The sequence below is a fragment of the Gekko japonicus genome, unplaced genomic scaffold (genome assembly GCF_001447785.1).
Source record: "Gekko japonicus isolate JY-2015 unplaced genomic scaffold, Gekko_japonicus_V1.1 scaffold459, whole genome shotgun sequence".
NCBI classification, from domain to species: Eukaryota; Metazoa; Chordata; class Lepidosauria; order Squamata; family Gekkonidae; genus Gekko; species Gekko japonicus.
The window spans coordinates 1188541-1205239 of record NW_015173137.1 but is presented as its reverse complement, the minus strand read 5'-3'; the positions used below and the strand labels follow the sequence as shown (position 1 = coordinate 1205239).

Here is a 16699-nt window from a genome sequence, read left to right as displayed (position 1 = left end):
TCTTCAAGGCACAGAAGCAGGCCAGAACAATCCCCACCCCACCCCATTAGCAGGCAGTCCTTTGACCTGAAGGCCTACCTTGTGCTTAAAAAGGCCCTTGTTTTCTCCTTTTCCCTTCAAACTACTTATCTGTGTGCTGAGGGTCACATGACGTAGCAAACAGTGTCTGTTACATCATTTTAACAACCAGAGAGATTTTTACAGTTGTTCTGTGGACCTAGAAGAGGCCTTGAATGTCTCAAGGATGCGAATTCCCGGCATCCCTGCATAGCTCAGCAGCATGTTCAGAAGAGCTCCCAGGATGAAATCTCTCAGGATTAAAAACTGAAAGCCACTCCATATTACCAAGAGCAGCCATAATATGATCTACATATCACATTTTTAACCCAAAGTGTCTCAGGTGGGTCTTGTACCTTATGTATTGATAGATACGAGTGTCTTTGCATCAGGAAATGAAGGTTGATGCTGGCTGGCTGGCTGACTGGGGTGTGTGAGCCCATGCTGCACACATGTAAGCATATATGTTTATTTGGTTACATTAGGGTCTTTCGCACAGGTTTTCTAGCCGTTTCAGTGCTGAACTGTGGCATTTTTTTCTCTCAGTTTCCTCACAATGTTGCCTTTCTGTGGTTTCTTTATTATTCCTTCATGATTTCTCAAAATCCAATCAAAGGCAGTTTGAGAGAACAAGGAGATATGACCAGAAAACCATGGAAGGACAAGCAGACAATGTCATGAGGAAAACCGCTGCAGTTCAGCAGCCAAACTGTGGGAAAGACCCCCTTGTCTCTGTGTAAGAGCTAAAAATGTGATCTGCAAAATGGCTTTGGCATATAACTGACACACTCCTACCCTTTCTGAAATGATAGTCACCAGGGGCTCATAATCCTTTCAGGCAAACAAAGAAGTTTTTCCTCTCTTCTGAAAGGGACCTTTCGCCTGTTATGCAGAGACGAACCAAGTGTGCCTGTTGATGTATGAGGCTCCAAGTACCTCTTTGTCATGTTCACATTTTAGGTTTTTAACTATACGATTAAGACATCTTAGGTGGCTTGTGTTTCTAATTGTAAGCTGCCTTGAGCAGGACTCTGAAGTGGTGGCAAAGAAATATTATAGATAATAAATACATTAAAATATGTAAGTGTGCATCTTAGAATGTGATACAGCCCGTGCAATTGAAAGCTATATAACACAGGATTAGAATTTTCGATCCTCTTTCAGTAGGTATTCCAGCTAACATAGATCCAGAGCCAGATATTCTAGATCCAGGAAAATGAAGAAGCGGAAATCCTAATACCTTCCCCCCATGAGAATTCCCGTCTCTATCCCAAATGAGGCTATGACATTTATCTTCTAGGAGGAGACGGTATGGGGATTTGGAGGAAGGAGGTGGTCTGGTTAGGTTTCATGAGAAGTTTCATGAGAGCAGGCAGTTCGGCCTTCTTCAAAGGGCAGCTATCAGGCTGACTCAGCTGTCTGGAGCGTTCCCTCCCTACACCCTCAAGGTCTCTGCTGAGTGCACGGACAGCATCCATGCACAGAAAGTGGTGTGCAGGACTGCACCTGCTGGTGTGAGGGAGGGTAGAACCCATAAACTCTGTTTTGACGTGCGATAAGCCAGCAAGGGGGCAGTGAGAGAAGGTAGAGAGAAAGGAATTTGGAAGAAAACCAGGGGGAGAAGGGTGTTTGTGTGAATAGGTTTTTGTTCGCTTTCTCTTCTTGCCCTGATAGAAGAAGAAGAAGAAGAAGAGATTGGATTTATACCCCGCCCTTCACTACCCAAAGGTGTCTCGGAGCGGCTGACAAACTCCTTTCCCTTCCCCTCCCCACAACAGACACCCTGTGAGGTAGGTGGGGCTGAGAGAACTCTTGACAGAAACTGTTCTTTTTCAAGAACAGCTGTGCCAGAGTTATGGCTTGCCCAAGGTCATCCAGCCAGGTGCAAGTGGAGGAGTGGGGAAGCAAACCCGGTTCTCCCAGATTAGAGTCCGCGCACTTAACCACTACACCAAACTGGCAGTGATTCTAGCAGTGTCCTTCCACTGCAGTCCTCTGTCATCCCTGCTTCCTCCCCATGTTCCTTGACCTCTGACCCCTAAGACCTCTTACCATGTCTCTTCCCATCATGACTGATGTTGCCGTTACACAGATCCGCCTGGCACCTGCAGGACAACGTCAGCCTGTCCTCAGAGGATCGAGGCTCACAAGTTGGGGAGTCGCACGTGGCCTCCTTTTCGCTAATCCAGCAACCTGAAGGCAGAGCCAGAGAAACAAGCAGAGGTGGGGGTGGGGGACACCTTCTGTCAGCCACCTTCTTAGAAAAGTCATTATAAGAAAAAGAAAGCTGGGATTCCGACGACTTCAAAGGCATTGCCAACTGTTATCTCTAATACTGTGAATAATTTATTGACCTCTTTTTCATTCCTGTTACACATTGGTGTGTCATGATCATTCCAGGGTTGCCATCTCCAGGTTGGGAAATTCCTGGAGCTTGGGGGAGGCGCTTGGGGAGGATGGGGTTTGGGGAGAGAAGGGACTTTAGTGGGGTATAATGACATACAGTCCACCCTCCAAAGCAGCTATTTGCTCTAGGGAAACTAATCTCTGTAGTCTGGAAATTGGTTGTAATACCAGATTTCCAGCTCACCTAGAGGTTGGCAAGGCTTTATCCTTGTTACTAGAAGAAATGTAGAGCTGGATTCTTCTTTATCTCCCAGGCAGCTTCATTTCTCTCACTGTAACTTCAAACAATCTTTGAAGTGCAATTCCAACCATTTCATCATTTGCACACCCTACCCTCCCCTATTCCCTCTTTCCCATTAGATTTGGATCTTTCAGGGCAGGGATCAATATCTCATCGTCGGTCTTCCCAGATGCAACTACCAAAGTTGATAATTTGAGACGGCCTACAGGCAGCCCTAAATTAGAACAAAACCGCATATATCTCTGTAAAATGCGGGAAAGTGCTTTGCTGTCCTAGTCTCGTTCACACAATGATTCTAACCCATATTTAATCTGGAAGTAAGTCCACTATGAAATCAAAAGAATGTTTAGAAGAAGGACCACGGCTCAGTGGCCGAGCATGTGCTAGGAATGCAAAAGGCCCCACGTTCAAATCCCTGGTATCCCCAGCTAAAAGGATCAGGTAGTAGGTGACGTGAAAGACAGCCACCTAAGATGCTGGAGAGCTGGCTGCCAGTCCGAATAGGACCAATGGCCTGATTCAGCATAAGGCAGCATCATGTGTTCAAATGAACCTCGGGTTGCCAGGTCCCCCCTTGGCCACTGGTGGAGATGGGGTAGGGTTGCCAGATCCAGCTGGGGAAGCTCCTGGAGATTTGGGGATGGAACCTAGGGAAGACAAGGACCTCAGTGGGGTACAATGCCATAGAGCCCATGCTCCAAAGCTGCTGTTTTCTTCAGGGGAACTGATCTCTGTAATCTGGAGATGAGCTGTAATTCCAGGGTCCCACCTGGAGGTTGGCATCCCTAAATGGACCCCAGGCTTTAATATTTTCAAAGGAAATAAGATGTAGGCTTTTCCTCCAGCAGTACATTCTAAGACCTCTGCAAGCTGTATATGTTTTCTACCATGCCCAGAAACATCTTTTTATCTCCCCCAGCTTTTAAAAAAAATATTAAATTCTATAGAACCTGAAAACTTGTTCACTGCTTTGTGGCATTTTAGCGGCTTCCAGTACAAGCTATTACACTGCTGTGGTTCACAGGTGGGTTGAATCACCACTCAGCCACCATGGGAGTTAAGCTACCCTTATGCTTCTTTAACCCATGGGGAACTGACCTTGAGAGAGAGAGAGCTATTTCCTTAAGGGAGTTACCCAGGGAGCTCATGGCCATGTTAGGATTTGAATTAAGATATCTGTATTGTGCTAGCAGTGCAAAAAACAGAATTTGAGTCTTGGTTTTGCACAGACTCCAAAGTTTCTCACTGAGGTTCATCCTACTCCATTGACATCAGCAGCACAGAACTCCTCCTTGCGCCTATTAAGTGCGTATTTTTCCTTCTGCTTTTCCGATTTCAAACTGGCCTTCAACTTATCTCCTGTGTTTCTTTTCTCTGAGCCATGTGTTCCCTTTAGACGCCAGTCTCTTAGGAAGTAAGAGGAATCAGTGTTGTTCTGTGAGAGGGAAGAAACCTTTCGTACTGTTTTCACTTTGTTTTCTCTGAGCCTTTAAATCAGACCTCTTAGAGACAGTGATCCATTTCCCCAAAAAGGTCACATGATATCTTTTATTAGGATCAATCAGAATGTCACTGAACCACGTGCATCACAAAGCAGGACAGTGTCAGACTAGGATCTGTGAGGCCCCGGTTTGAATCACCTACTCTGCCCTGGAAGCTTTCTCAGTGACACTGGGCCATTCACACAGTCTCAGCCTAACCTGCCTCACAGGGTTGTTGTTATGAGGGAGAGGAGAATGATGTAAGCCCCTTTGGGTCTCCACTGGAGAGAAAGGCAAGACAAATTGACTGCAAATAAAGCAGTGTGTGAGCTTTTGAGTTCTTGGGAGTGCTTTATCAGATTGGATGGTTATTACCAAAGAGGGGGTTGCTTTGAGACATGGTGACAGAGCCCAAAGTTTTTAAATGGAAAATAGGATGTGCTGCACACTAAATGAGATTAGTTCTCATGGTGCTGGGTGCAAAACAGATTTTTCAAGCGGGTGGGACAAAACATTAGTATATGAAAGTCAGCAGTGTGCCTTCTTGGCAGGCCCACAGTTCTTTAGCCACTTTGAAATAAGGGTATACGACACATGGTTCCAAGGGTTTTTTTCTTCCCCTCAAGTTACAGCTGACCTATGGTGACCCCACAGGGTTTTGAACTGGCAACCCCAACCCCCATCTGGTGACCAGGTGGGACCTGGCCACCCTATTTTCAAGGCAAGAGATATTCACAGATGGTTTGCCATTGCCTGCCTCTATGTTAAGAACATAAGAGAAGCCAATGTTGGATCAGGCCAGTGGCCCATCCAGTCCAACACTCTGTCACACAGTGGCCAAAAATACCAGGTGCCATCAGGAGGTCCACCAGTGGGGCCAGGACACTAGAAGCCCTCCCACTGTTGACCCCCCCCCCAAGCACCAAGAATACAGTGCACATCTGCCCCAGCCTGTGAGTTCCTATCTATACCTTGTGGCTAATAGCCACAGATGGACCTCTGCTCCATATGCTTATCCAATTCCCTCTTGAAGCCGTCCATGCTTGTAGACACCACCACTTCCTGTGGCAGTGAATTCCATGTGTGAATCACTCTTTGGGTGAAGAAGTACTTCCTTTTATCTGTTCTAACCCAACTGCTCAGCAATTTCATTGAGTGTCCATGAGTTCTTGTATTTTGAGAAAGGGAGAAAAGTACTTCTTTCTCAACCTGCTCTATCCCCTTAATCTTGTAAACCTCTATCATGTCACCCCTCAGTCGTCATTATTCCAAGCTAAAGAGCCCCAAGCGCTTTAACCTTTCTTTATAGGGAAAGTGTTCCAACCCTTTTATCATTCTAGTTGCCCTTCTCTGCACTTTTCCCAATGCTATAATATCTTTTCTGAGGTGTGGTGACCAGAACTGTGACCAGGTGTGGTGATTTATATAGGGGCATTATGATACTGGCTGATTTGTTTTCAATTCCCTTCCTAATAATCCCCAGCATAGCGTTGACCTTTTTTATTGCAGTCGCCCACTGTCTTGACATTTTCAGTGAGTTATCTACTATGACGCCAAGCTCTCTCTCTTGGTTAGTCTCTGCCAGTTTGGACCCCATCAACGTGTATTTATAGTTAGGATTTTTGGCCCCAATGTGCATCACTTTGCATTTGGCCACATTTAACCCCATCTGCCATATTGACGCCCACTCGCCCATCCTCGACAGATCCCTTTGGAGTGCCTCACAATCCTCCCTGGTTTTCACCACCCTGAACAATTTAGTGTCATCTGCAAATGTAGCTACTTCACTGCTTGTTCCCAACTCCAAATCATTAATGAACAAGTTAAAAAGCATCGGACCCAGTACTGATCCCTGCGGTACCCCACTGCTTATCACCCTCCACTGAGAAAATTGCCCATTTATACTCACTCTCTGTTTCCTATTAATCAGCCGGTTTTTTATCCACAAGAGGACTTGTCCTTTTATCCCATGACTATTGAGCTTATTTAGGAGCCTTTGATGAGGAACTTTGTTGCGACCCTGGACTTTCTTGGTGATCACTGAAGAGGGTGGACCCTGCTTAGGTTCTGAGATCTGATCAGATCAGGCTAGCCTGGGCCATCCAGGTCAGGAGGCTATCCAGGTCTATACCAGATCCTATAGAGAGCCAGTCTACTGTAGTGGTTAGGAGCGTGAACTCTAATCTGGGAGAACCGGGTTTGATTCCCCACTCCTCCACTTGCAGCTGCTGGAGTGACCTTGGGTCAGTCACAGTTGTTTCAGAGCTGTTCTCTCACAAGCAGTCCTCGAAAGAGCACTCTCAGTCCCACCTACTTCACAGGGTGTCTGTTGTGGGGAAGAGAAAGGAAAGGAGACTGTAAGCTGTTCTGAGACTCCTTCGGGTAGTGAAGGGTGGGGTATAAATCCAATCGTTTCTTCTTCTATAGAGCAAACATGGCCTGAGAGTTCATGTGGAAACTTAATTTTCAGGCATGGGGGGTGGGGTGTCTGATCCAGACTGGGACTGTGGGGAGGGGGTAGGCTTGCCAACCTCTAGGTGAAACCCAACATCTCCTGGCAATGCCAGGTGGGTCCCAAAGAGGCCAGGCTGGCCGCGACCAGGGCCAGGGCTTTCTCGGTGGCGGCTCCTACCTGGTGGAATGAGCTCCCGGAGGAGATCCGGGCCCTGTGGGACCTTATGCAGTTCCGCAGGGCCTGTAAGACGGAGCTCTTCCACCAGGCGTATGAGTAGGAGCCGCCACTAACATCACCGCTATTCCATCTTTACCTGGTCCTGGATGAGGTGAACATCAGTCCCTGGAGCAGATGAGGCTGAACAGTTATAAAAAATGCCATCTGATATTATGTTGAACATCTAGAGCACTCTAGTCAAATAATTGTTAAGAATGTTTTTGTATTGTGGGATTTATAAATGTTTTAAAATTTGTTTTATATTGGCGTTTGCCACTTGTAAGCCGCCCTGAGCCCGCATTGCGGGGAGGGCGGGGCATAAATCGAAATAAATAAATAAATAAATAAGATCTCCTGGAATTCTCCAGTTCCCTGAAGAAAATGGCTGCTTTGGAGGGTGGACTCCGTGGCTTTATACCCTCCTGAGGTCCCCCAGCCACCCAAAATCCCTCTGTCTCCAGGCTCCCCAAATATCCAGGAATTTCTCAACCCAGAGTTGGCAACTCTAGAAGACAGCATGAGGCGTCCCCCTTCCCAAGTAATTTTCCCAACCTGAAATGGCTGCAGAGAACCATGACTTGTCCCACTGGGGACATAATTAGGTGCATGTGTACATGAGCAAAACGCACACACGCATTTTATAATCCATGCACAGAACTGAGGTTCAGGGAAATTGAATTTTCATGTGCATGCTCATCAGTGGATGACCGCATATTACTAAGTGATCATTTGCATGCAAGAATCTGCTCGGTTTGCCAGCCTCCAGGTGGGGCTTGGAGGTCTCTCAGCATTGCAACTGATCTCCAGGCTAGAAAGATCAGTTCCCCAGGAGAAAATGGCTGATTTGGAGGGTGGACTATATGACATTATATCGGGCTGAGGCCCCTCCCCTCCTCACCGCACCCTTCCCAGGCTCTGGTGCAAATCTCCAGGAATTTCCCAAACCAAAGTTGGCAACCCCAGAATCTGCCATTGCTGATCAGCCAACATATACCTGTACAACTCCTGGTTTCTCTATACAGGATGATTGGCAGCCAAATGCATGAACTGACTCCCTTGAAAAGACTTACTTTTGCAGTAACATGAATGTTGTGTCTGTGGTTGTTTGGTCTGCGGCCCGTTTGCATGTGTATGCCATCTCCCTTATAAATAAAAGCCAAATGGTGGTGGCACTTCTCTAGAACATTCCACACGCTCCAAAATCAGTTCGCTCTTTGATTGGCTTTTGCCTCTAACATTCTAAACAGTTTGCTGTTCTGAGGTAAAATGTGTCCAGTCTCCAGGTGAGAGCTGGAGATCACTCAGAATTACAACTGCTTTCCAGATGGCAGAGATCAGTTCCCCTGGAGAAAATGGTGGACTCTGTATCCTTATATCCTGCTGAGGTGGCCTCCATATGACAGCCAATGTGATGTAGCAGTCAGGGCTTCAGAGCACGGGAGAGGCTGCAGGTGTGTGGGGGGTGGAAAGCTGAAGAGCGAGGGGGAAATAAAGGTAGGTTGAGGATTGGCTGGGAATAAGATAGGGTTGCCAACTCCAGGTGGGAAATTCCTGGAGATGCAAGGGATGGAGCCTGGAGAGGGTGAGGTTTCAGGAAGCGTGGGACCTCGGACAGGTACAAAGCCATAGACTCCACCCTACAACCCAACTATTCCCTTCTGGGAAACCATCGTTGCCAATCTCCAGGTGAGGGCTGGAGATCACTCAAAATTACAACTGTTCTTTAGGTAGCAGAGATCAGTTCCTCTGGAGAAAATGGTGGACTCAGTGTCATTATACCCTGCTGAGGTCGCCACAGCAAATTGACACTAAGTGTCCAAGGCCGGGACACCCCCCCAGAGCCTCTTTCTAGAGGCCGTTGTATTTATTTCCACAATGGGCCTTTTTCCTAGTCTCTTAATATTGCAATATAATCAAACAACAAACAAGCTTGCATAAACCAGCCCCGGATTTTCATATCATGGCAAGCACAATTACCTCCAGCGATCCATTCAGCTGCAAACTATCCAGTTATATTATGTGTATCTACAAATCAGCCCAAAGAATTCCTAGAGTTGGCAGGAACTAAAAAGGTGATCCAGCTCAACCTCTCCTGCTATAGGGCAGGACTGTCTACTCATCCCCCTTTTCTCCCTATAAAAACTTTTATCTCAGCTGCGCTGCTTTCTATCATGAAGTATAGTGGCGTCTCTCTGCGCCTCTTAAACCAGTCTAGATCAAAAGATGAGCTTGACAGAAATGGAAGCTCCTCTTTCAGCGTTTCTCCCTCTCACATTGTTAATTTACCAGTTCCATGAGGCTGTAGCCGTGTTGGTCAGAAGCAACAGAACAAAGGTAGAGTCCAGCGGCACCTTTTATTCTGGGTATGAACATTTGTGTGCACATGCGCACTTCTTCAGATACATTGCAAAATGTACTGGTTTCTTTTCCTCACAGAGGCCAGAAATACTTGGCTCGGCCCATTAGGTCTAGTACCGTCATGGCTGCTTAATTTAGAGGGAGGAAGAGATGAGGAGGACCACCAGGGGAGTGGGCTTGATGACCTTCTGGTCTCTCTAATGACTCTGTGTCTAGGAATAAATCACGAGAATGTGGAGCCCACACTCTGCAAAGTGAAACGAAAGGCAGCAGAATCTTGATGCTTTTATCCCCAATCCACGCATTCAAAGATAGCCAGGACTGGCAGCCATTTGGGTTTCCAGCCCTCCCATCCTCCTGCTGCAATCCCACCTCCAGCACTCTTCTGTTTCACCACTCCCTGGGGTGGTGGGGGAGAATCCTGGTTCCACAGTTGGTCCTGAGATATGAATGCTCAGTTTATCATCAAGGGAGCCATGTTTGCCTGATTTGTAACCTTTGTTCGCTTTGCAAGAAGCAGAAGTGTGGATTTGTGCTTAAAACAGCCTGTCTAAAGGAAGCTGGTAAGCAAATGTCTGGGCTAATAACTATTTCTAGAACTACTGAAAAAAACCCAAAGATGTTGCGGTTAACACAGATTGCTCCTCAAATTGTACAGCTGTCAGCAGTAGAAATTTATATAGACTCTTAGGCATAGAAGAGGGAAAAAAACCATTTGTTGTGCATGCTCAGATACTATGTAAGCAATGCCTGTAATTGTCTAGCCCACCCTCTGTTGGGTGTGGTCATTTTCATACTTGTTTCTGTGACCACCTTTGCCTGACAAATGAAAAAGCTTTTAAACCTCTTACCCAGTTTGTCTGCTTCATGAGACCCCCGCAGCCAAATGAACCCCACGGCCTTCCACCATAGTCCTCACCTTTCAACTGGGGTTGAAGCTGACCCTGGATCACCTTCCAAACGCCAAAACAGCACTGGTTGTGAGGGCACTGGATCGTTCCGTTCTGGCCATCTTCCAAAATCAAGCCCTGGAGAATCTCCTCGCCTTCCCTCAGAGTGCCGGATCCATAGGAGAGGCAGCTACGGTTTTTAGCCTGGGCACCGATCCACATACTCTGCAGTCCTTGCACCAGCAGCCAGAAAGTTGTTCTCCAAAGGAGGCCGGGGGACCCCATCTGCTTTCCGGCACCACCTGGACTGGGTATGCAAACCCTGCTTGCCCGCCTTGGCGTCCCTCCTCCAGAGCCAGGTGGGAAGGTTTTGGCTGACTCCAGAGTGTGGGATGGGGCTGGTTGCTGTCAGCTAGCGACCGCAAGCAGTGAAGCAGGGGAGGAAGGCACTGCGTCTAGCCAAGAAGGACGAGAGGGCTCTCCAGCAGGCTTGTCTTTATTCCCCGGCATTTTGGGACAACTAACCTGCCATCCTGCAAAACATAAACAACCCTCCCACCAGGCAGCTGTGCTCACCCCAGGCCCGACTGAGGTAATCTCAGCTGTCCTAGCTTGAGATGGCAGGAATATAGGTCAAGGACAGCTTTTTAGGTTTCACTGGGTGGGTGGGTGGGGTGGCAGAGATTTTGTTAGCTGGAAGAAAAGTCCCTGCAAGGTTTAAAAGCCTTACGGTTGGATACATTGAAGGTTAATCTGCAAATATAGAAAACTCTGTTTAGATTTTTTTTACTTTATACTGTGCTGTCGTTTTTTTAATGATAAGAAATATGACTTACACTATCGTCTCTTCTTTTTTGTGGCTTTGTCGTACATAGCCAGCGTATAGGCCCCTTTGTTTATCATTGGAGCCACTAAGGGTAAAAAATCAGGGAGCTGTGCAGAAACTTTAAGCCCTGAAAATGTGGTCTGAAATAGCAGGGACCCCCCCCCCATGCCTCCAGTGGTATTCCTGCTATAAGAAACCATGATTCTTTCAGGACAGACCAACTAAAATCAGTGGAAATATGTATCCTATTATTCTTCCAAGGAATTTGAGTTGTATACATGGAGTTATCTCATTTTATTGGGCAGGGTGTCACAGCTTAGTAGTTTACATCTAAAAAGTCCCAGATTTCACTCTCCAGCATCTTCACTTACAAGACTGGTCTGAAAGCTTGTGGAGTTGCTGCTGGTTGCAGTAGAACGGTGATCCCCGATGCGCTTCCTAGAGCCCACTTGCTTCCTCCCTGAAGCAAAGAGCCATTCCTGGCTTTTCTCTACCTCACTGGAACAGGAAGTAGTTCAGAAGAGCTTAGAAGGTATCACCCTTTGTGGCCAGAGAGCACCCATTTGGAAACAGACCTCTCCCTGATAAGAACATGTTTGGCTTGAAACCTCCTAGCATTTTGTGAAACCTCCCAGTGTTAGGTGAGGGAACCCAGACTTTCCTGGGAGCCATTTTGTGGGTGTGCCCAGTACCATATTTCCCAAAGGGCCTAGCAGTTCAACAAAGATGTGGCCACTGGTCTGGCTTCCTCTGAGACAGCTTCCTATTCCCACATCCATGAGAACTGTTCAAGGTCCCTGAGAAAGCTTACCTGCTCAACAGAAATTTGAACCTAGGTCTCCTGCATCCAAACCCAATACTTTATTAGATATAGTCTGCTGTAGATAAACCACGGGAGTTCAGCTTGGTTCCAAGGGGAACCTCTGCTTTGGACCATCATTCTGCATCCCCTGAAAGCTTCAGTTCCACTTCTACTAAACGGAGCTCACGGTGAGCTTTTTCACACAGGCTGCATGGAATAAACTAAAGATCACAGTGCACAATCGGCAAAGGTAAGTGTGGAAGAATTGAGGAATGGGTGTAATTGAAATAATGTAATGGCCTAGAAAGGTTCATTGCTGCGAGGAAGCACATCCCAATGGTCTCTTGCCATGCAGTTCAGATGAACTGCTGTGAACCAGCAGAAATGGTTAAAAAGTGCCAAAGAAAATGGGTTGCTTAGGCAGCAGGGTTGCTGCAATAGACTGCTCTCTGCACTGTGACAGTCCCCTCATGGAGGACTGCTGTGTTGCAGAAGGCAGATGTGAATGTGACACACCACAGATGTGAATGGCCCACACACCTAAGCTGGCTGTCACGTATTGGCTAGGTGGCTGCAAGGCCTGCCCCCACCCTCCCAGCCAAGCTCCTGTGATGCCACAGCTACCATCCTTGGCTGGGGGAAGGGCAGCCAGTAGGGATCATGAATGAGAAAATGGAGCTCGAGGAAGGCAGAGGCTGCACATCATGCATGCGATGCATAGGGAGTGAGGGAAAGAGAGAACACAGTAGCAGTAATAGCAATGCCATAAGGACTTGGGCAAAACGGCAGAAGACAGGGGAGGGGTGGTTTGTCAACATAAGAGAAGCCAATGTTGGATCAGGCCAATGGCCCATCTAGTCCAACACTCTTGTCACACAGTGGCCAAAAATACCAGGTGCCATCCGGAGGTCCAGCAGTGGGGCCATGCCTGAAGGGGTGAACAGCATTTAAAAGAAAAAGGACAGAACCACAGATATCCGTTAAATCTGTAAACTAACACTCCATTCAAATGCCCTAAACATTTGAAAATTTGCCCATTCCATGATCTCCATGGATACTGGCTAAGCCGCTGTGATGTCACAGAACACGGAAGGTGGGGGAAATTGATGCAGAGCCCGGACACAGCAGGCAGTCTTCACTGTTGATGGGAACACTAGATCTGACATATGCACTGTTTTCTCTGGGCACCTTGCACCACCACCTGAAGGCGGTCTTCATCAAGGGGGGCGCGGAGAACCAAGTTTTGTTTGGAGGACTGCCTCGGTGTGTGCTCATCTCTAAAGACTTAGAGTTTAGCTGGCGAAAAGGTAAGATTTCTCCTTTGATGGCATAGGTTCGAATGCTCATTTAATAGTGAGCAATCACATCTGCGACGTTTCTTCCATTTTCCTTGTACATGACTCAACTCAAAACAGTTCCACACATCATCAGTGACCTACAGTCTCTACTGGATAATGACAATTCTTTCTCTCAGGTACTGCACACAGTTTTCTTGCACACAGACAGCCCCCCCATTCTCAAACAACTCCTCACTCACAATAATACAACATCTAATTTGAACATGGACACTGGTACCAGAGCTTGCAATAAACCCAGATGCCAACTTTGCTGCCACATACACCCAGACAACACAATCACTGGACCTAACAACATCAACTACACATCTCAGGCTTATTCACATGCTGACCTTCTAACACTGAATATGCCATTAAATGCCAACAATGCCCCTCAGTTCTCTGCATAGGGCAAACAGGTCAAACCCCACAAGACTGAGAGTAGGAGAACACTTCAACCTTCCAGAACATTCAATGGGTGACCTCAAAGTAGCTGTTTTATTGCAAAGGAACTTCAGGAACAGACTAGAAAGGGAAACTGCTGAGTTGCAAGTTATTACAATACTCAGAACAATGGAATCCCCAGGACTTAACAGGAATATTGATTTCTTATCTCACTACATATGCTAACCTCAATCAGCCTTTACATCTATATTCTCACCAATCCCCCAGAAGGGCCATACGTCCTCTTTATTTTATTTCTTTTTTGGAATAACAGATTAGTAGATTGTAATGTAATGTAATGAATTGTTGTTATTATTATTCATATGGCAGTTACACACAAGAAGCATATAAAATATGTAACCAAGATGATACAACGGGTATGCAGACCGAGTGGGCAATCCCCCTAAATACTAATATCTAAATTTTCAATCCACTCAGTCGCAGCAATTCTAGCTCGCTTCCTCGTGGTGTACCCTGGATAACACTAAAGAGCTAGAACTTCTGGCTGCCAGACAATCATAGGATTTCCTGGCTACACTACGCACCGTAATGAATAGTAGAGTCTAATTTGGAATGCTAGATTGGAATGTATTTCTCTGGTCTGGGGACAGGGGAGATAACTCTACACAGCCAATTGCCCCACTTCAAACAAGAAGATGCTGTAGCGTTGCCTCCATGCTTGAGAAGAGACAGATGGAGTGTAATGGCATGGTCTCAGTTAATTACACTCAACATTCCACAACTAAGGATACATTGCCCATCAATCTCCAATTTTGACATATTTATTTCCTCCACTACGTTTCCCCCGAATTAAACCCAAACAAATGATAACCATATAAACTAAGCTTGTTATTCCTGTTTGGACCTTGGATCAATTAAACATCTTCATTATGCTGTATGCTAATTTACAGTTCACCTATATCTATGGACTGGTAACTTCCATTTCATTGTACCTGAAAAAGTGCATGTGCGCACAAAAGCTTATATCTTGAATAAAACTTTTGCTGGTCGTAAAGGTGCCACTGGACTCAAACTTTGTTCTGCTGTTTCAGACCAACATTTAGCGAGAAGCACGAAATACAACTAATCTTACTGGGTTGCCTAAATACACAGATGGCATTAGTGAGATCAGGAATACCATTTCCTTATTTTGGGACTGCTGACAATGGCATCATGACATGTAGAGGTACAACACTGTCACCTCAGAGTCCTCCCATTTGGCACTCTCAGTGCCAGCCTTCCATGATTAGGAAAGGAGGACATTTCAGACAGGTGTCTGCATGAAGCATGAATGGAGTTCAGACTTGTGTAGTCTTTATTTTTATCTCAGGCATGTTTAAAAAATTCTAGAATGCCTACAATGCCCTTTTAATTTGTGAAGCAAGCCGGTACAGTCAAGATCTGTTTAACAATTAAGAGTTTCACAGGGTAGCTGTGCTGATCTGCAGTAGAAAAGGTAGATCCAAGTCCTTGGAGAGCAATGAGATTTATGGCGTATGAGCAATACTCCCTCTAAGCTGTGGAGTCTTGGGAGCAAAAAAATCTACTTTGTGCGCTACTGGCACTGAAGTTGTGAGCGAGCCATTTGGCTACTGCATGAATTAGTTTGCTCTGGAGCCCTCCCTTCCTGAGCGAAGGCAAAAATGTGTGAGCCAGAGGCTAAAAAACTGTGAGCTAGCTCACACTAACTCAGCTTAGAGGGAACACTGGGTATGAGTTTTTGAGTCAGAGCTCCCTCTGTCGTACCTCTCAAAAGCGTGTACCCTGAAAATCTTGTTGGTGTCTAAAGTGCTACTGGACTCAAATCCAGCTTAACAATTACAGCGTCAACAGTGTAAGTTGAGTGATTCTGACACTGAAGCCTTGCCTAAGTGTATTAGTCACTTGGTGGCAGTGGGAAGTGCCGCCAAGTCACAGCTGACTTATGGCGACCCCGTAGGGTTTTCAAAGCCAGAGATGTTCAGAGGTGGTTTGGCATAGCCTGCCTCCCCATCACAACCCTGGTATTCCTTGGAGGTCTCCCATCCAAACACTAGCCAGGCTGTGACCCTGCTTAGCTTCTGAGATCTGATGAGATCGAGCTAGCCTGGGCTATCCAGCTGGATCAAAACAAGTCCAGTACAAAAAACCCAGCACGAAGCAAACTGTGCATGGTCTGTAAGAAACTGGACAGTGGGCCATAGTCTAAGTAGCCAGCCTTTGCTATTTACACAGGCTTGAAGCAATTAAGGGCCTCTCCAACTTTCCACTCCCACTAACCCGTTTTCTCATAACGAATATTGGCTTAGAGATTAACATAAGAACATAAGAACGTGAGAGAAGCCAATGTTGGATCAGGCCAATGGCCCATCCATAGTCCAACACTTTGTCACACAGTGGCCAAAAATACCAGGTGCCATCAGGAGGTCCACCAGTGGGGCCAGGACACTAGGAGCCCTTCCCACTGTTGCCCTCCCCAAGCACCAAGAGTACATTAAATCAATTGCCCTAGACTGAGAGTTCCTACCTATACCTTGTGGCTAATAGCCACTGATGGACCTCTGCTCCATATGTTTATCCAATTCCCTTTTGAAGCTGTCCATGCTTGTAGCCGCCACCACTTCCTGTGGCAGTGAATTCCAAGTGTTAATCACTCTTTGGGTGAAGAAGTACTTCCTTTTATCCGTTCTAACCCGACTGCTCCGCAATTTCATTGAGTGTCCACGAGTTCTTGTATTGTGAGAAAGGGAGAAAAGTACTTCTTTCTCAACCTGCTCTATCCCATGCATAATCTTATAAACCTCGATCATGTCACCCCTCAGCCATCATTTATCCAAACTAAAGAGCCCCAAGCACTTTAACTTTTCTTCATAGGGAAAGTGTTCCGCCCCTTTTATCATTCTAGTTGCCCTTTTCTGCACTTTTTCCAATGCTATGATATCCTTTTTGAGGTGTGGTGACCAGAATGAGGTCGCACCATTGATTTATACAGGGGCATTATGATACTGGCTTATTTGTTTTCAATTCCCTTCCTAATAATGCCCAGCAGCATAGCGTGGCCTTTTTTATTATAGTCACACACTGTCTCAACAATCCTTCCTGGTTCTCACCACCCTGAACAACTTCGTGTCATCTGCTAATTTAGCCACTTCATTGCTTACTCCCAACTCCAAATCATTAAGAAACAAGTTAAAAGCATCAGACCCAGTA

The 16699-nt window shown here is 46.3% G+C and overlaps 1 protein-coding gene across 1 annotated transcript in view; it reads right to left on the bottom strand.

Moving 5' to 3' along the window:
* Nucleotides 1-10326, bottom strand: part of AMHR2 (anti-Mullerian hormone receptor type II) — a 30971-nt gene extending 20645 nt beyond the window's left edge. Inside the window, exons 1-2 of the mRNA XM_015422208.1 lie at nucleotides 10134-10326; nucleotides 2110-2250 (exon numbers count right to left, since the gene is read on the bottom strand). Coding sequence (XP_015277694.1) covers nucleotides 2110-2250; nucleotides 10134-10326 — 334 coding nt within the window. The remainder of the gene's footprint in view (nucleotides 1-2109; nucleotides 2251-10133) is intronic.
* Nucleotides 10327-16699: the final 6373 nt, after the last annotated feature.